Source organism: Stegastes partitus, unplaced genomic scaffold (genome assembly GCF_000690725.1).
Source record: "Stegastes partitus isolate 25-593 unplaced genomic scaffold, Stegastes_partitus-1.0.2 Scaffold176, whole genome shotgun sequence".
Taxonomy (NCBI): domain Eukaryota; kingdom Metazoa; phylum Chordata; class Actinopteri; family Pomacentridae; genus Stegastes; species Stegastes partitus.
Window position 1 is genome coordinate 269,058 of NW_007577907.1, and position 22,089 is coordinate 291,146.

The following is a 22,089-nucleotide window of genomic DNA, read 5'->3' on the forward strand; positions in this document are numbered from 1 at the left end:
AAATTAAGTTACAGAAGTTGTCTTTCATGAGAGATTTGCATTTTGTCCACCAATGCATTTCCAAGGCATTTTGTAAAGACCATGATGGCATTACTGTAAAGTTGCATTCTTATCAGAAAACTAAAATGCAACACAGTATATTCCAAAGTTTTTTTCTTATCCATAGGACTACTACAAAAAGTCTAAGAGACACACTTCTTTGTATGAAATAAGTCACAGCAGACTGCCAGCTTTCACCTGGTTGTTTTTTTATTTGCAGTTCTTTACATTTTAGAAAAAGAATCCAAGGATTTTGCCTCCTGTGTGTTTCCGTCTGGCCTCTTCGTGGTCCATGATTCCAGCTGAGGTGGTCAGCACAATGTATCTGTGGAAACAGAAGTCCAAACCTTATCATGCATGTCAGCTGAACCCAAGTGTACAAGATGGCATTAAGACGGGCAGTGTGTGACGCTTCTCTATCTTTAACAGAGATTAGTTACACCAAATAACACTGATCAAACTATAGGATTGTTAAAAGCATGCATCTAAAATTAACACAAAAAAACATTTGCAGTAATGTCAGTTTTAAGAAAAATATTTGTCAAGTGCAGAGAAAAACAGGTCACCCAAACTACATCACACTCAACCATGACGAATCCTGCAGCATATGAGTAAATTTTAAAAAGACCTTTTATTATATTCATGAAGTAATAACTGTTGAGAACCAATTTACAATAGGTCACAAACTATATGACACCAATTTCTGCTGTAGAAGAAGAGGCCTAACACATCAGTTCTTCGTCTGCAGGTTACAATGGACAATACTCCAGGTGTGACTGTGTTTAGCATGTCAAGACTAACTACGACTCTAACAGCTCTGCAGGCTAAAATCAAGAGCATCCAGCTACAAGGTGGTGTAACTGGATGTAAAGCAATATGCTACAAAAAAAACAACTAAAGGAGACCGAGTTGAATCCTTGCCTATTTCTTGGTTTACTCCTCTACATCATCTACACTATATCATCAGCAGTGTCAAATCAGCAGTGTGTGATCCAAGATGCTTCATAAGCACAACGCGTTAATTAAACAGACTTCTCTTCAAATGACCAGAGCTGGTTGAAATTCATGAAGTGCTGCAGTGTGTGTTGGTCAGCCAGTATAATGTAGTCATAAAATCTCTCATCCTTTCCGTGCAGAGAGAAAACTATCAAGTGCAAATGCATCCCAGATAATGTAAAACACAACGCCTGTATGTGTGTGTTGTACAGCATCCAGGTGCTCATGTTGTATCCCTTTTTTACTGTCATTAATCCATTAAGACTGAATGCCTTAAGTATATGCATGTATATTCCTTCAGAAACCAGGTGCAACGTGAGTGCGTTTAAAATTATGTTTTTAAGATAAATTGCCGATGAAATGTAATACGATGGAAGGTGAAATGCATTATGGAAGACATTTTTCTCAGTACCGAGACTGGAAAAAGTTTTTTGGCTTCAGGCAATGGCTGAAGACCAGAGGGAGAGGACTGACATTTAGTCAGGCAGTTACTTGGACAAAAACAACACTGACTTAAAAGATTCAAGCTCCAAGGCTCAGGGGGAAAGAGACATGTTCGAGGAGAAATGCTCATCTTGCACCAGACATAACATGTTTAAAATCAACTTTTGGCAGCAGTGAAATCAATCCACATTCAAAATTAATTGTTGGTTAAAACAACAAAGTGCTCTATATAAACAACAACTTCAAACAGAAGTACATTTAGTACTTCTAAGACACTTTGTGGATCTATGTGGATGTGCATTTCTAAATTACATATTTGGCAGCATCAATGAGGACTTGGTTTCTGTGCTAAGGCAGAGAAAAAGTATTTATCACTTCCAACAAGTACCATCTATTGAACGTTGCTCCTAAAGCTCTACTTCACACTCTTCCACAAGAATGCAAGTTTCTTCAGCTTAGGAGTATCACACTCTTACTAAACACAACAGCAACTCCCGGAAAATCAATTTACTGCCATTTGTTATAAAAATTTGATAAATGACAATGATAAATAGATAAGTGTGGGGACATGAAATCCGACTAATTCCCTCACTACTAATGAGCACTTAAGCTCATACTTCAGGCAACTCCACAAATAACAGAAAACCAAACACACTCAAGATGCCCTATTGTTTAGTTATTTTAGCCTCCTTAGATTACAGTGGTATGACCTACGAGTTGACGAAAGTAATTCGATCTAAACAAATAAACAGCAAATACATGTTACAACAAAGCAACAACAAACAGTTCTCATCTCTTCAGTGGTGACAGGGCTTTTAAGGTTTTATCTGATCTTGTTCTGCATCTTCAGAGCAGTTAATTGTACCCATTTACACAGTGACTGGATAAGTCTGCATCAGCTTTTATCCCGTCAATATATCAGGTCAACAGATCTGGTGATGGACGCTGCCCTGCTTTGGTGATGTTGTAATACCATCAGGAATTAAACTAAAATTAACAACTCCACTGATACTTCATTTTATGCTACAGTCAAAAAAAAAGTCATGAGAGAGAAGAAAAGAGATATGCTGCACGTGTGAATGATTAAGAGGAAGGAACATACGGAGAGACAGCAGTGACACTGTAATTTAACTTTTATCTGGTAATTAGATGCAACAGTCGTTTTTAATTCAGAATTGCAATTTGACAACGCAATTAGCAACTCGCAAAGGCTGCAATTTAAAAAATACACAAAATACCACACATCTGACTGTAGGTTTCAAGCGTAATTTAACTTAGTGGCCTCATCACATAACTAATCAATATATTCAATAACTGATTAATGGACACAATAATTGCAGTAGAGGAAAAAAAATGCCTTGTGCCTTTTGACTCAAGTATTCAACACCAACATCCACCAATAATTCAGTTGTTTAAAAAATACACACGTGGACGACATTGTTGGTACCTCTCGGTTAATGAAAGAAAAACCCACAACGGTCACAGAAATAACTTGAATCTGACAAAAGTAATAATAAATAAAAATTCTACGAAAATTAACCAATGAAAATCAGACATTGCTTTTGAACCGTGGTTCAACAAAATTATTTTTAAAAATAAACTCATGAAACAGGCCTGGACAAAAATGACAGTACCCTTAGAAAAGACTGAAAATAATGTGACCATAGGGCCATGTTCAATCAAGGTGTGTCCTCTAATTAGCATCATACATCCTACGTGTCTACAAACTTGTGATCAGTCAGTCAGCCTATTTATAGGGTTACAAGTAGTCACTGTGCCGTTTGGTGACATAGTGTGTACCATACTAAACATGAACCAGAGGAAGCAAAGGAGAGAGTTGTGTCAGGAGTTAAGAAAATTATTGACAAGCATGTTAAAGGTAAAGGCTATAAGACCATCTTCAAGCAGCTTGATGTTCCTGTGACTGCAGCTGCACATATTATTCAGAAATTTAAGATCCATGGGACTGTAGCCAACCTCCCTAGACGTGGCCGCAGGAGGAAAATTGATGAAAAATCCAAGAGACGGATAATACGAATGGTAACAAAAGAGCTCAGAACAACTTCTAAAGACATTAAAGGTGAACTCCAAGGTCAAGGTACATCAGAGTCAGATTGAACCATCTGTCGTTGTTTGAGCCAAAGTGGACTTCATGGGAGACGACCAAGGAGGACACCATTGTTGAAAACAAATCATAAAAAGCCAGACTGGAATTTGCCAAACTGCATGTTGACAAGCCACAAAGCTTCTGGCAGAATGTCCTATGGACAGATGACACAAAACTGGAACTTTTTAGCAAGGCACATCAGCTCCATGTTCACAGACGCAAACATGAAGCATATCAAGAAAAGAACACTGTCCCTACTGTGAAACATGGAGGAAGCTCTGTTATGTTCTGGGGCTGCTTTGCTGCATCTGGCACAGGGTGACTTGAATCCGTGCAGAGTACAATGAAATCTCAAGACTATCAAGATGTTCTAGAGAGAATGTGCTGCCCAGTGTCAGAAAGCTTGGTCTCAGTCACAGGTCATGGGTTTTGCCACAGGATAATGACCCAAAACACAGCTAAAAACACCCAAGAATGGCTAAGAGGAAACCTTGGGACTTTTCTGAAGTGGCCTTCTATGAGCCCTGATCTAAATCCTATTCAACAACTGTGGAAGGAGCTGAAACATGCCGTCTGGAGAAGGCACCCTTCAATCCTGAGACAACTGGAGCAGTCTGCTCATGAGGAGTGGGCCAAAATACCTGCTGAGAAGTGCAGAAGTCTCACTGACAGTTGCAGAAATCGTTTGATTGCAGTGATTGCTTCAATAGATTGTGCAACAAAATATTAAGTTTAGGGTAACATCATTTTTGTCCAGGCCTGTTTCATGAGTTTATTTTTAACTAATTCTGTTAAATCACGGTTCAAAAGCAATGTCTGCTTTTCATTGAATTTTTATTTATTATTACTTTTGTCAGATTCAAGTTATTTCTGTGACCATTGTGGGTTTTTCTTTCATCAACCGAGAGGTACCAACAATGTCGTCCACGTGTGTATAACTACACTCAAAATGAGGGCAAATAAATGACATATTTACATTGTGAGCGTTAATTTAACAACACCAGCTATGAATCTCTTGATTGAACCACCAACCGCGCACATATTTTTCTTTAAACAACCATTCTCAAGGGCCAAAACAGAGTAAGCATCATGGTGGAAAGATGTGCATAATTCAAACCAGTCAAGTAACTCTGAATTCACCATCAGAGAGGTTCCCTCTCACAATAGTCGAATCTCTACTGTTGAGTGCCTTCAATGCACATTACTGTAACAGTTCAGTGTAAAGCTTTAGAGCCAGTGAATGCAATTCTCACCCGAACTGTCTTGAGGGCAGCAGATTGTTCTGCCACTTCTCCAGGTCCTTGAGCTGGAGATCAAAACGTGGACTGATCACGCCACACTGAAAGCAGAAAGAAACACTGGTTTACACTCCACATTCACGTAAAAGGTATAAGAAAAAACAAGGAAAGGCTACAAGTTAACACAAACATCTTTAATCTTCCCCTTAGCTGAGTTAGAAAGCTGTTGAATTTACTTTTTCAGAAACAGAGAAAGAACAAGGCCAAGTGTACACCTTGCTTCAGAGCAACAGCAAACGTTTTTAATAAGAAAATAAATTTAGGTCTAGAGGCATTTAGAAAAGAAACTTTTTCCAAACCTAAAGGGAACCATTGGCAACAGATGCAACCAAAACAAATTTCCTATTGAAATCTACTTTAGCATTAAGACAGCTGGCTTTACCATACATAATAAGAATCTTAAAAGCAGAAAAGCATAGTGATGCCTACAGTTAGGTTAACCTTACCTTGTTCAGCCTGCCTGTGAGATTGACAACAATTTTTCCGGCTCTATGGTCGTCAATGATCTCAAACTCACCAATGTAACCTGCAGGTACAAATGACAAAGAATAATTTTAATGAGTAAAGCAAAACATGCGATTCCATATCTTATTTGCAATTGTCAATAACCCTGTTAGTCACTCAAAGTATTCCTGCATCATCAGAATCTGCATAATTTGCACCTAGGTTATGGTTCAGTTTAAACATGCTCTTACATATAACTACAGCTGTACAGAGTCGTTAAACCTTCATTTTGCTTTTTGTTTTTTTTAATTGTTGCTCTTGTTTTTAAGCATTTTTTTGTTAATTTTGTCTAGTGAAATAGGAAAAAAAAATCTGTCAAATTCAATGTTTATGTGCATATGACAGCAAAGCTTAATCTCCTAACACCTCATGGCTCTGCAGCCATCACCAGTCCTCGAAAAACTTTGCCAACATCATGCCCACACTTCCACCAACTACATCTCCTGTACATAGTTCTACTCCGCAATATCAACTCAAGACATGCTCATATCTGTTAACAAAATAAAGAACACTCACCGTGCTTCATCATGACGGTTAGGAAGCGCACAATCACCTTGGAGCAGGGCCTGATGAGGACCTGGCGTTTCCCACGCTTCTCAGCATTGTTGATGCTTTTAAGAGCATCCGCGAGAACGTTCATGCGCACCATGATGCCTGCAGACACATCCAAAGGAAATCGTCAGGTTTCAGAATTATGATGCAACGCGAGCTTGAATAGAAGACATTTATATTCCCATCTCGTGAATCATCGCCGTCGTTGTTTTACAGTTTCCAGAAGTGAGATCTAGCCAAGGACCACTTTTCTCAAGACTTAAGTTATTTTCCTTAAATAACAGCACACTGAGACTGAGGTACACATGCAAACACTAATAAACTGCAAAATGGTAACTAACCTGTAAAAGATTAGTTACGACCAGCACAGCCTCGCTAGCACAAATTGTATCTCGACAATATCCTTCTCCCTCAGATATACCAACTACCTGGCTTACATCAGCCTGTTAAACATTAGGTAAACACATTTCTGCCACAAGACACATTTTACTCGCTGCTTTAACTTCAGCTACACCGAGTTAGAGAAACGCAGCCTCCCACCAAAGCATGGTCCTTCACCAGCTCTCAGGATAGCTGGCTAGCTTAGCTAACCACAATTGAAATGCAGTGGGCTAACATTTACACGTATAATTACTAACACCATGTCGACCAAGTACAAAAAGACTCCCCAATGGACATCGAAGCAAAGGTTATATATTCTTTTTATTTTAAATTAAAACACACCTCGTTTGTAGCAAAGCCAACAGTTATCAAGGCGCTTAGAACGCACCGATTCCCCGGGCCGGCCAGGGGAGCTGCTGGCTGGACTTTGTAAGCCAAATGTGTTTTAATCGTCTCACAAATGGAGACGATACTTATTCCAAATCATTACTACGTGTCTTCACTTTATTATGGGAAAATAAATGGAATATTTAACACTCAGATGCTTTAGATACGTGAAAGATTGAAGGTAACAGTAAAGAAAGACATCTTACCGGTTCTGCAATATGGCGGAAAGAGGAAGTAGGAAAAAACTGCAATGCATTATGGGAAAGTATCCAAGACGTGTTCACATCGAGATGTCTCACTCCGCCTCGAAAATAGCGCCCAATATAAAAGTACACAGAGCACGTTCTCACATATATCAATTAACAGAAATTGCATTTAAATGCGTAAGGCAGAGGTCTGATCGCACACGTTTAAATTCATTCATAAATTTTAGTCAAAAGGATACCTTACTCACCTAAATTGTCATTTTAATTTCATATCAAAACAAAAGCAGCGCCAACCAGTGATAAAGATGAATAACTGCATCAGATCAAAATCAGTTTTACTGCCAGTAAATAGTTATACTACGTTAGGCTTTCACACAAGAGAACTTTCACTTAGTGTGTTAAGGCATAACAGCAAACATAGACATGTAGAAAATTAAGTGAGACAGCTGTACAGACTGTGCAGGAATGTGCAAAGTATTTACCAGTGAATTTGCAAAATCTCACAGTATGTAGTGTAAACACCTTAATGTGAGCAAGGATTATATAAATAATCCAATTAAATTATACAAATTATACATTACTCTGATGTGTCCTGTATCTATATGAGCATTTTTTTTACTCCATGTTCCACAAATATCAAGAGCATGAAAGAGTCCACACAGTCAGAGCCAATTCATATTTTTATTCTCCTGTTTTAACATGTGCAGCAGCTCAGTTATTACAGTACCTAAATGAAAATAAAACATACAGTAACATCTGTAAATGCCTGGCAAAACTAGCACGGCATAATGGAAGAAAGCATGTTTGACAACACGGAAAGGACTGCAATACAAATAGTCTGTATTATGTCAATAGATATAGGCTATCCCAACTGAGCAGTGAATGACCACAGCGTTATCTTTATTTTGAAGACTTCCCATGTCAAATATGTGCTTTGGATTTTTTTTTCTACATATATTGCCCACTACAAATAAGAGCAAACTATTTTAGTGAGGCAATTATTGTGTTCTGCTTGCCAACACAGAAATATGTCAATAACTCATCACGGTTCTGTCTTGCATGCATTGAAAATATGGATATATAGATAATATTTAAGATATATGTTAGCATAGCATCAGGAGCTAAAGACTGAATATCAGCATTGTCTTCAAAATGTGTGTGCAAAAAATTACTGAGTCAGTATGAATGCAGTTTTTTGTGTTTTTTTTCTCCGATCAGGCAAACAGCTGACTTTTAAGTTATTTTTGATATGATCAAAATTTGGCACATAACGAATAAGGTCCTATAATATCAGATGACTGTTAAATAGTAAGAGTACAAATATTGTTTTATTCAAAGCCAATTTAAATGCTATACAATATGGCGCACAAATGTATATTTGTCTCATCTAAACAAAATGTTTGTGCCTCGGATAGTTTGTGGAGTCTCTACTCATTAAAACTCTACTACAATGCTCTGATGGTAAATGTTCCTGTAGAGGATGAAAGTGTGTTGTAGGAGGTTATGTCCAGTCATCTGCTAAAACTCAAAGCTCTTTGACCGGTACGGTTCAAACAACTTTGGTTTAGTCCGAAAGCTCTTTCCTCTGATGTCCAGTAGAGGGCCCGCTAAACCACTCAAACCCAGACGCAGCGACATACCCACCAGCCACAAATTTAACAGACATGTGGAGCATAATGGAATGCTGAGCAGCACAAGACATAGTAACCAGATTTTTGCAGGATTTCTATGGTTACATTAAATATTCAACTTTTTTTTTTTTTCATCTACTAAGCCTTTGTTTGGCTATCTTCTAATATCTCTTCCATTTTGACACTTAGCCACCATTGCTGACCATGCTGGCCAAAGAATCTGCATCTCCCTGGGGATCCAAGTCCAGCTTCTGGAGGTCAAGGCCCATGGCTACCAGCATCTGGAGCAGGGTAAGCTCCTGCTGGGTGGCCTGGTCCACCAAGGCTGGGCAGGTGGGGTTGCACTGGGGCCACTGGCAGGTGTCCACCAGGTGGAAAGGACAACCTTTGGCAGGGGTCCTGTTGTTGCGTGTTGCCTCCAGACTCCTGTCCCAGCATTGCAGGGCCCTCGGCAGAGAGGTGCCTCTAACTTGGAAAGTCATCCAGTTGCTTGATAAAAGATGAGACGGAGAGGTTACAAGTTGGAAATAAAGAAAGAGGCCATTTAAGGAAGAAAATAAAAGGATCAGGTAAGGCATTGGGGTTAGCGACTAAAGACTAGGAAGGTGGTAACAGCGACATAAAAGGAAGTTGTTTTGGAGAGTTTTGGCTCATTGTCCTGATGCCGCAAGTGTTATGTCACAGAACTGCAACTACTAAATTATATACAACGACCTTTCACACTCAGCTCTTCCCATAGGACTTGTTATCCTAAATAAATACACCTAACTCAATCTGACTCTTTAAACCGAGCTAAGACTGCACTGATCCATCAAAGTCCATGTGAGCAGTAAAAGAATGAACGTGTTCTATGGGTATTGAAAAGTTAGGGAGGGTGTAAAATGGTATTTGATGACATGAAGAATGTAGCATGATGAACAAGCAACCAGAAACAGCAGCGAGGCAGGTGTAAAACTACCACTGGAGGCAAATATCCACTTTTACCTTTTAGTAATTACAGTGTGGGAGAGGCAGGATGGAGCAAAGACACCCCTGAAAGACACAAGCAGCAGAGATCAGTCATCGCTAGTAGATGGATTTAGTGTTGGTAATAATTTGGACAAAAAGTGGCAATATGCTCATCTTCCAACTAAGCTGTGAAGAACTTACGTAACATCTCTCAGGGAGTTTTTGAGCTCCAAGCCCAGGTTCTGGATGTACTGCCACTGCTCCTCCGACAGACTCTGTCCTCCCATGTAGATGTTCTCCACTCTGAGCTGCTCCTCGTCAAACAGCCACTGCACGACAAACAGAGGCGCTGCAGGGAAAACAAAGAGTTACAGATGCTCTGGTCAGTGTAATCAGTCAGTTAGTCTGAACTGTATGTACCAAAAATGGAATTACTTATTGTCAAACAGCAGAAAGACTAGTTGTAGACTAGCTAGTCAGCCAGCTGTTTCCCACATAAGTTGACGGGGGCGAAAATGGAGCCAAAAGAAGAGGCCATATTGGATTTGTATTCATCAGGTGCAGTGTGCAAACTATGCCATTGCTTTGGGGGAAGGTCACCAACTTTTCCCAAAAGAACCAATACAGTATTCATAAAGCACTCAATTTAGCTTCTTTTTTTCAATCATTATTCAGGTCTCTGCTAAGAATTGCAGTAGAAGACAGCGAAAGGATGGATCTTGTTGCTTCTCAGAGTTGATCGGCTTAGATTCTTTTGGTAAATCCAAATATGTGAGTAAGCTGCCTTGTCCTTTTAATCTGTATCCACTTGTAGAATGACAAATGTTCTCCATCTCTGTCTTTTTTTTTCTTTTTTTTTTAAATTATTATTTATTTATTTTCTTTTTTACAGTAGATACTAGGGAGGAGTGAGAGTGCCACATTACAAAAATAAATAAATTAATTAATTTAAAGCAACATTTAAAAGCAAAGGAAAGATGTGCAGAAAAAGGTGCGCAGTAGGAATGTCGTTGTGCCCAGGTGCAGATGGAATAGTACGCAAGTATGGACTTGCCTCCTTGAGTATTGAGAAACAGCCATAAATATATATAATAAAGGCTAGATGTCTTAAGGCGCCGTTTCGAAGGGGATCACCCTTTGACCATCTTGATTTGGGGCGGCTCTCTGGCGGAACCTGTGGTACGTGAAGGAAGGTGAGCTGCACAAACGTAAATACTCTTATCTCGCTGAAATCTTGACGGATTTACAAACGGTTTGGTTTCTTACAAACGTTATTAACGTGGCTACAATTCAAATTACAAAAATACAAATAAAACACAAAATAATTAAAATACTAATTGTTGCTACCCGTGAGAGTGTAACATAATTATCCATAAGTGCAGTGTTATAACTACACCTCTGACGTTTATAAGAAACCAAACTGTTTGAAAATTGGTAGAAAACTGAGCAAGTTATGGTTATTTAAAAAGTACATGCAACACTACAACACAATCAAGATGGCTGCCAGTGTGCCGTGCAATTCCATTGGCCGACAGCGCGGACGAGACATCTATCCTTTATTATATATACCTATGGAAAAGGCTTTGTGTAGACTTGGGACAGCAAGTATCCCAGAATGCATTTTGCGCCAACCAGCAATAAAAGCCGAAGAGAAAACTTTCAAAGGTAACACAAGTTTTTTTTTGTAATTACTACTGTTATTGTGACACATAATGTAGTTTTAGGATTATTTCAGGTGAGAAAGTAGTGGTATAAACATCAAATCTGTGGTCAATGGATCAAGATAAAGCCTGCTTCAAATTTTGCTTCAACGATTTCGGAGATGTGACTGTCCCGGTTTGACAGCTGTGACGGCGGTCTGCGTTCGCAGAAGCCGCCGAGGACAGCCTTACATCAGCAAGACTTTCTGAAATCTGCCACTGGCTCTGACGGTTCTGTAGCAGTGGTACCTTTGTTCATCTGAATTCTATTCTTGTCTTCATCACCTCTAGTACTATTTTGCACAAATCTTATGACTGTAATTGTGCGTTGAAAATAAAATCTAAGTAATATTTGATTGGAGGGACAGCTGGATAAAACAGGTCCTCACTGACTGCTGGGAGACTCCACAGAACATGAGCAGCTCCATCCTGGACCTTCTGACAAAGCATCTTCAGCAGCATGATGCTGTTAATGGAAACTGATCAACTCCACTAAAGAACAACCATCAGAGCCAGCAGCAGATCTCAGAAAATCTTGCCGACATAAGGCTGCTCGCAGTGGCTACTGTGAGCGCTGACCACCGTCACAGCTGTCAAACCGGGACGCTCACATCTCTGAAATTGTCGGAGCAAAATTTTAAGCAAGCTTTATCTTGATCCATTGACCACAGATTTGATGTTTATACCACTACTAAAATAATCTTAAAACTACATTGTGTGTCACAATAACAGTAGTAGTTACAAAAAAAAAAAATTGTGTTACCTTTGAAAGTTTTCTCCTCGGCTTTTGGCGCGAAATGCATTCTGGGATACTTGTTGTCCCAAGTCTACACAATACTCAAGGTGGCAAGTCCATACTTGCGCAATATTCCTTCTGCGCCTGCGCAAAACGAAATTCCTACTGTGCACCTTTTTCTACACATCTTTCCTTTGCTTTTAAATGTTGCTTTAAATTAAATGTCGCTTTGAATTAAATTTAGCTTTAAAAGCAAAAAAAAAAAAAAAAAGAAAAAATGATTAAAAAACAATTTAAAAAATTAAATTAAAAAATAAAATTATTTAAAAAAATAAACAAATAAATGGAAAAACAATAAATAAATGAATAAATTATTATTATGTTTCTTTTTATTTCCACTTTTATTTTGTTTATTCTTTTATTGACTTATTTTTGTAATTTGGCACTCTACAGTTTTACAGATACAGTTTTAATAGATGAGTTATGGATCCAGGAGATGTTTGTCCTAATCATGTCTCTGAGGTACAAATATGGAAATCAGTCCGTTCACTTTCAGCTTCTGTGTAAATGAAACTCACGACTCTCATATTTCAGTGCACATTATTTTCGAACAGCTCCAGTCAGTTATATGGCCTGCTATTCCAACACCATGATAAACAAAGCCAGCACTCACAGGTCAAGGTGGAGTATAGTTTGTGACCAAAGAAGCACTGCCATTCCTCCCCTCTCTTATAGAGCCGGCGACATCTATCAGGCACAACCCCATTCCACAGCCTGAAAAAACCATGATAAATAAAAGAAATACCAATTTACAAATCAGCGTAGAAACATTTATTTCAGATTCACATCTGGCTTATTAAAGAGACATAAAATCTCCTTAAAAGTCCTCACCTGAGTCCTATCTTGATTGCATCTTCAGGTGAGCAGGAGACTGTCTCGGGGCAGTTCGGTGATCTCTGCTGCTTGCTCTCCAGAAACCAGCCAGAGTCCACCAGGCCTCGGACCTGAGCCTCTGCACCGAGCTGTTCCAGCTGATTAGCCACCCTCTCAATGTTTAACAAAACACCTGTTCCACCAGCACTGCAGGGGAGCCAAGAAAATCACTGAATAGTTTGGCTTTGAGACCAGGATTTTTGCAAAGGGTATCAGAATGACAGCGCATGCCAGCTAATAGCAGGAAAGTGAAGATTTAGCAGCATCACATTCAGACAGTGGATCCTGTTTTAGGACTTGGTGATGTCCCAACAACCATGTTGCTAACCTGGGAGGAATGTTCACCATAACAGGGCAAGGCCCTTTAATAAGCATTATGTCACTGATCACAGGTGACTGTTAACATCTTTATTGTTGACAAGAGGGTGAAAACCCAAACAGGGCTTCTCCTGTTTAATGTTAGGCATGGAGATGGTCCAGATGGTACAGCGGATGGAGGATCTTGTCCAAAAGCTGTCGTAACCATCTGAGCATAAGCAATAACACAAACTCACCTTGTGCCAGACAGCATGACAACCTTGGCCTGCTTGATTCCTTTGGGGATGAGATCTTTGATGACCTCTCGGATGATCAGGGAGCCCATGAAGTTATACTCAGCTAATAACACAGATGGATGTCAAATGATTAGGCACTTCCGATTAGAGTATTCATGTGCAATCAAAGGAGGCACAGATCTGAGGAAAAAAATACTGAAGGAGATGAAGAAACTTACTTGCATTTGTATTTCTATCTCTGTCTTTCTCTCTGCCTTGCCGTGGTCTTGGAGGGGGTGTTGGGGCAGGGCCAGTGCCACTCCATACATCGCTGGAACAGTATGGGATGAATCTGTAGTAAAGAACAGAATCACATTTGTTAGACTAAAACTGGAGATCTCGAGTCATTTTCTTATCTCCTCCATGAAAATCATCTGAGGTTACAGCTGATTTCTACTCCCACATATCAGAAACTGGCAAAACATTATTCTGATTACTTCATATTATTCTGTTGAATCCTACAATATAAACGTTTAAAAAAAAATGCCCATCATAAATGCGAAAGTTAGGTACAAAAGTCAAAGGATACTTGTCATAATAGCTGAGAAATGGTGCACTTTATTGCTTCTGAATGCAACTTTGCTTTTGCAAGAAGATGCAAATGTCCGTTCACATGTTAATTAGGCCCACTTTAAAGCTGCACTGATGAACATATCCATATAAACAATGCACCAAATGAGTGTCTTTAACATGATAAGAGTCACTCATAGTACCCAACCCACAGAGTGCAACTCCTCTCTGCTCTGTTGAACTTTTGTTTTGTTTTGTTTTAGTTTATTTTAGGTTTTTGTCTCAGTTTTACAGCCTCCAGCTTTACTGTTTTAATTCAGTCTCACAGCTCTCATCAACCTAGCTTCGAGTTGTATTAAGCAGGTGAGTCTGGTGGTTGACTAAATGTGCAGACTTTGTAACTACGTGTTTTTATGCCAATACTTGTCCCACTACCTAGAATTGATCAAAAAAAAAATTACCTAATGCAGCTTTATTTTAAAAATCTGAATATAGGCACAAACAGACTGTTGTTTTGCATGAGACTGGTGTATTTATAATGTTCAGTGAGCAGGAAGTCCAGCTCTCACAAACTTTGGTAGCCACAATATTACAACACTCAATGATACAGGTACGTACACAATGTTTGCATTATGCCAGTGGGGGTTTTCCTCTGCTTGGGAGGACAATATTCCACTTCCTGTAACAAAAACAAACACCCATCAGACAGATGTCCTCCTGGCTCTCTCACTCCAGAAAGTAAACCTATGAAACGTGTATGACATGCATTCTAAAACACGGCCAGCTGACCTACCTCTTTTAGTTTGGGGCCACCCTGATGAGCTCATTAGTCGGGGGATATTTTGGTACCTGGAATCGCAGGTCTCTTTGCTGTAGCAGCACCAGCCACCTAAAAATAATAGAGACTAATATTAGACATTCACATCCGAGAGAGGGACACCCTTGTTAGCCTATCAGAGGCCTGTGAGGAATGGAGAGGGAAATGGATGCACCTGTAGCCTACTAACAGGACTATATATTCACTCAGAGTTTTACAAAAGAGACAATAAATTCAATTTACAAACTGTCAGCACCTGATTTGTGTCTGTAGTCGTATGCAATACTGCATCTGACTTGACTGAATATAGCAAAACCAATTTATTAGGCTCTACTGCTCAGTCACCTCAGACAGGTAAAAAGTTTGGGGAATGCACACGTCTTAAATGCTCTCAGAATACACATTCAAAGTCAAGGTGGACGACAATCGACATGAATTTCCCACATCCAAAGTCTATCAAAGTGACAGGCAGCAACCAAAAAAGGAGAAAAACTGAAGATGACAGGACAAGATGAGATCCCCATCAAAATTCCAATGGGGGCATCACGCCAAAACAATCTGACCTTTGGGGCACCAGATTAACCAGTTGGGTTTTTAAATACTCACCTTCCAGAAATAACAACCATCGGCGGCTTCCTCTGAACTCCTTTAGGTAAAACCTGTAGAACCACAAATAAACAGGAGTGAGTGGCAGGTGAAGATGAAGCAGCCATGTGTGGATCCTATCTAGCTTTTTAAAAAACACAGTGTAAATCAGCAAACTTACAACAAATGGGGGATGAAAAAAAAAACAAAAAAAACACAGAATTTGAAATCTCACCCTGCTGCTGTTCCATCATTACATGTAACTTGGGTATTCTTGAGGAAGTGGAGCCTCATGTCTTCTGTCTGTTGTCCAGCTGCTCGAGCTCCTGCAGCAGCCTCCTGTCCTGATTCAGCTGAGCCTCCAGCGCCTCTGGTGCTCCCAGTGCTTCCAGGAGTAGCATCAGCCACAGGGGGAGACTGGTCAACATCACGTCCTTGGTTCCCACTAGATTTCTTTGTGGTCTTGCCACCGGCTTTGGTATTGCGGTTATTCTGACACCAGATTCCCCCGAGCAAGAGCAAGAAAGCAACCTGGCCCAGTATCTTCATCTCTGGGGAAGCATAAAGAATAAGAAAGCAAGTGGTTAATTCAGGATTTACGCATATGCAAAATATGAAGAAAAAAAAATCACTGTTGCCAGGATCAGATGTTTTACTAGAAACAAATTTACCTCTCTAAGAAGAATCAGCTTTGAGGATTGCTGCTGAGGCACCCCTGGGGTCAGGTAGATTTCTGGTGCTGCTGAGGAGAGAGAGATAAGTTCAGAGCGCAGTGTCCAGGTGTGAGAGGAAGATGCCAGTCATGAGTCTAGATCAGGTTTTGATGAAGCCTGCAAATCAGCGAGGAGCTTTATAGTGCCACCATATGGATCAGATTTCCTCCTGTTTTTCTCTCGCAGCTCCTGCCGGGCCCTGAGATAAACTGCTGATGACACGCCACGAGGGGAGGTACCGGACGGCCAGTGGCGAGGAGAAAAGATAACACACGCATCTCTTCAACATATTTCAAGTCTTTGCACACACCCACCAGCGAGCGCTTTCCCAGATGACCACGGCTCAAGAACGAGCTCTCCTTGCCCCCTTGTCTCCTCTCTTTTCTTCTCCCTCCCACATTCGCACCTCTGATTGCCAGTTTTGTGATTTAAACGTCTACATGGTCAGCATAACTTCATAGCCACTTTGCATGGTATGTGACCCCGAGGTCATTGGAGCACACACCTCAAACACTTTCTGACACAGGAATGATTAGTACCGTAAGGTTCCCGCATGGTCAACGATTTAGCGGACACTGTCAAGACACAGATGGTGGACACACTTGTTGGTTGTGGAACTGTGCACAGTTTCTGTATTACTGGTAACAATAGAAGAGAAATCTGGGATCATTATTTCTCCAGACCAGCTTTCATGTGTCAATCCAGAATGGTGATTACATAACAAGCACAAGAGTTTGACTTTGTCTCATAAACAGAACAATACTTTCAATTTATTTTAACACACCTAAAATCTATATATAATATTTGAGTTAAATCAATTGTCAAGTAATTATTTAATGAGCATTTTCCAACTGATATAAAACAATATAGTTCTGCTACTATAATCAGCATACTCTTTCAGGTAGTTTGCTGTAATGCTTCAACTTTAAAATATCGGTTTCTGCTACACATCATGAGCGACTTGACTTGAGCAGATGTATTATTTTACAAACTCAAATGTTGCAAGAGTTGCATAATTATCAAACACATTTTTATGCAGAGGATACTGTTTGTTATTCAATTAATGAGTGTCAAGCACTTGAGAAATTCAGCTCCACTGTCATGCATTGCATTAGACTGTTCCTAACCCCAAACTGGTACCTAATGCAAAAATGCGCTATAAACTGATCCTGCAAGAGGCAAAGATTACAGTTGGAGGTGGATTGTTGAAGCAGTTTCTATAAAAATGTAATAGATATGCTGCTGCATTCATTCTGAGGCTCTTGGGTTCTGTTTCTATTCTACTCCTAAGCTCGTCACAGAAGATTTAAAACATTGTCTAAAAACTCGAAATGTTGAGTTGCAAAAGACATTAGGTCACTAGTTTGGATAGAAACTGTAAACTTTTGGTTCTTAGGTTGTTGTGCAGTGTTGGTAGGAGATCTTTACCCGCGGTTGTGTCCCTGTGCAGGTCGGTCTCTGCAGACTCCTGGATGGCAGGACAGGTTCGTTTGCCTTTGGTGATGGAAGCGACAGACTATTTGAAACTGATCTGTGACTGTCCCCCCTGGGATGGCTGTAGGGTGACGTACCACCGATCACCGAAGGATCACGAGCCCCAGAGCTCTAAAACTCTCATCAATGAAATGCACACCATCCCAAAGTGTCAATCACAGCCCATAATGGTTGCTTGGAAGGCCAGAGGCTGCAGGACGGCGCAGGGGTCTGCAGGGGCTGAAAAGACAGAGCAGAGCGGCTGCTGGTCTCAGAGTGACTTAAACACTGAAGAATAGAATAAATATATTCACACAAAACCAAGTTGGAGACTGGACACACTAAAAATGGCACACACAGTCCACAAAACCAGAAAAGGAGCTGTACAATTACTTCAATTTTAAAGGCACACATATAAAACCTTATAATTGGGTTAATTCTGAAATAAGCAGCAAAATGTTTGCATTTATTCTGGTATACAGATGACTATCACTTTTAACAAAAGAAAATCAAGATAATGAGGCATGTTGTCTGCAATAATCAACCAACCATTTAAAGACCTTTAAACAGGGCAGACAGATTTTGCAAGATTTGTCTTATTGCTTTGGCAGGAAAAAATGGTATTTTTGTCTCATTTTCAAGTACTCCATGCTATTTTATCTACTTTCAACTATGGCCAGAAAGAAAACAAAGCTACTCAAAAATATGTCTGTGAGATCGTATGCACCTACGCACAATAAAAATGTAGCCTAAGGCCTATACTGAATTTGATCTACCGAGCTGAACAATTCTTCATTCCTTCAGTTGTCTTGAAGCAGGCACACCACCATCTGTCTTCCCAGAAATCAATGCAACAATCTGTTTAACAGATACCTCAAATAGCTGAAAAACAAAAGAAGTTGCTGTAAATCTATCACTATTTCACCAGAATGTCACGAAGAGAGAAATGGCATTGCTGCTATTTTGTTTTTCTTTGATATGGGATTGGACAGAATGATACGTTTTTCAGAGCAGGCTTCAGATCAATGGATTAAAATAAATTTTTGTTCTAAACCTTCAGTGATTCAACTCCCAGAGCTTGTCAAACGGTGTCATTCTTCGCTTCACCACACTACCGCATGCACACACACACTAAAAGTGAGACCGGACACACTTCTGGAGTCTATTTGTTTCTTTACCTTTGAAAAACCACCATTTTGTATAACCCATAAGGGGCATATGAGACATGTTGAACTTCACCCTGACAGGGGCGACAGCTTGACCCCTTGAGCAGCATAGGAGGCATTCTTTCTCCCCTTGTGTTGTTATTTTACACAGCCAGCCTCCAAGGTCAGGACACCTAAAGCCCGGGTGGTCCGGGCACTTTGTCTGTTGAGCATGTGTGTCATCACCAGCCTCAAGAGCTGAGGGCCCGGCCGTGAGCTGGAATATTTGTCGGCTGATAGCTTCAAAGAACAACAAGCCAGAGACAGCCGTCATATGCTAGATTCTTATGCCCACACTACAGCACGGAAAGGTTGTGTCCCGTAGCTAACAAGTTCAAAATCCAGCCGTGTGATCAAACACACTGTTATCTGATAAGTAAACTTTAGCTTCCAAACTAGTCGAAATTCTTGCGTTGCAGCAACAATGGAAAGAACAAATCCTTTTGCAATGCTGTGATCCATGCCACAATCACACCTTGCAGCTCACCTTGTCATGTTGCGTGTAATTTGACAATCTGCAAGAGCATCACTTTGAATCTGTGTTGTCACCAGCAGTGGAGGGCATAGCTGGGGGAAAGAGTGCGGTGATTAATAGGAGATAAGAGTGGCATCTTTGCAAGCCACATGAAAACGAGCCTCAGGCAGGAGACATGAGACCTGGCCACCGTAACACTGCCAGAGCACTCCATTCAATCAGTGAGGGCGACAGACAGAGTCTTAGCGGGATCGGTGTAAAGTGCTGGGTCGCTGCAGGAGGCTGGCAGGTGGGGCGGATGAAACTATCCCTAAAACCAGGTGTTAAGAGGCCTTGCGTGGTAACCTTCTGCAAACTGCCAATGCATCACGGTGATAGATGGAGGAGGGGTCGATGGCAGGGATACAAGGTGTTGGATTCAAGGAGGGGCGGGTGGGTGCAATGTAAGGCACAGAGAAGGAGAGATGACAAATGAATACATTTGGTGAGAGGCTGCAGCTCGTTCTGATGAAAACCTCACAACCAACTGTGTGCGCCTGGCTGGCGTGCCAGACACACCTTTATCCTGGCAGAATATGTACAGCACTGAGCACGAATGCCGCAACACAGTCAAAGATGTGTAAAGGACAAACTTGGAGATCAGAAGAGCAATAGCATCACGTCACAGCAGTATGTGCAGATTTGAACAATTGAAATATTCAGGTGATGCATCTTGCATATACATGCAACTTGATTGGACAGTTTAAGAATAAACAGGTTGGGGAAAGAAATGTGCAACTTAATATTTAGGCTATTTTTCTACTGGACTGCATTGGTTCTTTTTTGTTTGCTATTGAAATTCTTACATGTAAAACCAAGAACCAAATAAATGAGAGTCTAACTTTCCAATTTACTCAGGTTCTGCATTCATCGGTTCACAGCCTTTGGTCCTCTTACCTAAGTGGGCCACTGGTTCTGACAGTGAGTATATTGGTGGGGTGTGGTGGTGGGGAGCATACTGTGCGAGAGTTGATAGTCTAAAGTGTCTTTTGGGCTTATGACACAGTGGAGCAGCTACGTGGCCTTGGAGTCATGCTGGATGAACCACCAGGCCTGTCAGTGCATTGATGGATACCAGTGGAGGGGGTCACGCCATGCTCAACAATAGGTCCTTCACATAAGTCCTACCACCTGATCGACAAACTATCGCACAACAAAGAGTGGAAACAATTGTGTAAAGCCCCATCTGATGGGAAGAGACACACAAATTTCACCTTGATGTGTAGTTGCCGATTAAATATGATGGTTTAATCAAATTTAGCTTGGATCTTTAGTATCTAGATACTTTTGCACACTATGTTTTGCTAGATTCATAAATCACAATCAAATATAGGATGAATTACAGAAAATAGAGATAAAACCTTATACTGTTTGACTATACGCTGTGCAACCATAAGATACTACAATGTACTTCAAGTTACGTTGATAATCTATAAAATACTCTAGAGTAAGGTGCAGGATTCTCCTTGGATGTGAAGAATTAGCTGTCCTTTGTAGGTATGGTAAAAACTAAATGTCCCAGAAATCAGTTTACCCACTAAGGAGTGTAGACATGATTTGCACAAATCGTGAAGGTTTGCATGACTAAAGAGTTACTAACTAATGCAGCTTCACTAGCACAGCAGAGCTTTAGGCTAATTGTTGGCATGAGTATGGTGACATCCACACAGCGATGTTGGAAACATGAATGACTACACAGTTTTGAACCAGTCAATAAAGTAGACATAAAAATATTTTACAAGATAAGTAAACTTACTGATGGTGTAAAAGGGGAAAATTTGCGAATCACGAATCAGAAAATTATCCATGAACAAAATTTCATAATGATCCTTTAAAAATTTGTTGAGATTTTTCAGTTGGACTTTGAGCCAAAGTCTTCAATGGACTCCACAATCTGAAAATGTTTCTGCATGATATTTTAGTTTAATGCCATTGTTTTATTATATACTCGTTACATTATTATAAAGTTATACATATGCGAACCAAGAGGTTTGTCAAATTATTTGCTCCAACCAAATGCACAAAAATGTCTACATTATAGGTGAAACTTCACCTTAAAGTCCAATGGTATTGTTTGTATTTCTATAATATTCGTACTGAATTTGCTAAAAAGAAACAGATCCTACATGCACCTATCAAATATCTAAAACATGATCAGGGTTCCATTGCCACAGTTTTGTTTGTGGTTGATTTCTTCATGCATATTTGGTGAAATATGCACGTGGTGATTGAGAAATTAGACATTTTGAAGTTTTACACAGATTAACCTTCCTAGAAGACTGACCTTGGTGTGTTGTTTCTTTCTCCAAACCGGTTGGTGGACAATGCTGCATTGCAGGCCATAAATCAGAGATTCCAGCTGAAGTGATGTCAGCCCTTTGCATCATGTGTTGTCGCTTCACACTATGAAGACATGTGGACACGTGGTCACACTTTCAGGCCACACACCCCTCAGTCATCCAGGAGATTTATCGTAGGTTTAGATAGTCAGGTGCACAGTGTACCTTTCAGCACAAAAATACATATCTCATTATAAAAAAAACAAGAAAAAAAAAAATGAATTAGAGATCAAACATCATTGAAATTTACAGAACTTAATTACTCTGTGCAGCATGTTGGTCTTTGAGCCACAACCCCTAAGAAAACCTAAGTTTGTGTTCGTGACCCCCATTTTGAATTTTTAATATATCATGAGTAATAACTTTGCTGTTCATGCATTAATGCGTTAAAAATTAATTTGCTGATTCCCCAGATTAATCTCTTTATATGAACTTGTTAATTTTTTTTGAATGAATGAATGAATGATGTGAATTTATC

The 22,089-nt window shown here is 40.0% G+C and overlaps 2 protein-coding genes across 4 annotated transcripts; both read right to left on the reverse strand.

The window, feature by feature from the left end:
• Window positions 1–231: 231 nt before the first annotated feature.
• On the reverse strand, window positions 232–6,973 carry rps15a (ribosomal protein S15a). The gene is made up of 5 exons (XM_008279897.1): window positions 6,915–6,973; window positions 5,905–6,042; window positions 5,331–5,410; window positions 4,840–4,925; window positions 232–364 (listed from the first exon to the last, which is right to left on the reverse strand). The coding sequence occupies exons 2-5, from the start codon at window positions 6,035–6,037 to the stop codon at window positions 271–273; spliced, it is 393 nt and encodes a 130-aa protein (XP_008278119.1). The 5' UTR covers window positions 6,038–6,042; window positions 6,915–6,973; the 3' UTR covers window positions 232–270.
• A 618-nt stretch (window positions 6,974–7,591) lies between these two features.
• Window positions 7,592–17,580, reverse strand: notum2 (notum pectinacetylesterase 2). Of its 3 annotated transcripts, none has more exons than XM_008279899.1 (13): window positions 17,509–17,580; window positions 16,039–16,109; window positions 15,603–15,918; window positions 15,389–15,441; window positions 14,759–14,854; window positions 14,584–14,644; window positions 13,635–13,747; window positions 13,417–13,519; window positions 12,821–13,009; window positions 12,603–12,703; window positions 9,695–9,842; window positions 9,530–9,577; window positions 7,592–9,034 (listed from the first exon to the last, which is right to left on the reverse strand). In XM_008279899.1, exons 3-13 carry the CDS (start codon window positions 15,914–15,916, stop codon window positions 8,731–8,733), a joined length of 1,530 nt encoding a protein of 509 aa, XP_008278121.1. In that variant the 5' UTR covers window positions 15,917–15,918; window positions 16,039–16,109; window positions 17,509–17,580; the 3' UTR covers window positions 7,592–8,730. The 3 variants fall into 3 exon arrangements, with proteins under 3 accessions (XP_008278121.1, XP_008278122.1, XP_008278120.1); XM_008279900.1 differs by having other exon boundaries at window positions 16,039–16,106; window positions 17,509–17,569; XM_008279898.1 differs by lacking the exon at window positions 17,509–17,580 and having other exon boundaries at window positions 16,039–16,182.
• Between the last annotated feature and the right edge of the window lie 4,509 nt (window positions 17,581–22,089).

What these genes read in the sequence shown, in the direction of transcription:
- rps15a (XM_008279897.1), bottom strand. Translation starts at nt 6,037, where the DNA reads ATGGTGCGCATGAACGTTCTCGCGGATGCTCTTAAAAGCATCAACAAT. An exon ending in AACCGTCATGATGAAGCACG is followed by an intron (nt 5,411 to 5,904) that starts GTGAGTGTTCTT and finishes TTGTACCTGCAG; the next exon opens with GTTACATTGGTGAGTTTGAG. An exon ending in TCACAGGCAGGCTGAACAAG is followed by an intron (nt 4,926 to 5,330) that starts GTAAGGTTAACC and finishes TTCTGCTTTCAG; the next exon opens with TGTGGCGTGATCAGTCCACG.
- notum2 (XM_008279899.1), bottom strand. Translation starts at nt 15,916, where the DNA reads ATGAAGATACTGGGCCAGGTTGCTTTCTTGCTCTTGCTCGGGGGAATC. An exon ending in GTGGCCCCAAACTAAAAGAG is followed by an intron (nt 14,645 to 14,758) that starts GTAGGTCAGCTG and finishes TTTTTGTTACAG; the next exon opens with GAAGTGGAATATTGTCCTCC. An exon ending in AACTCCCTGAGAGATGTTAC is followed by an intron (nt 9,578 to 9,694) that starts GTAAGTTCTTCA and finishes TGTGTCTTTCAG; the next exon opens with GGGTGTCTTTGCTCCATCCT.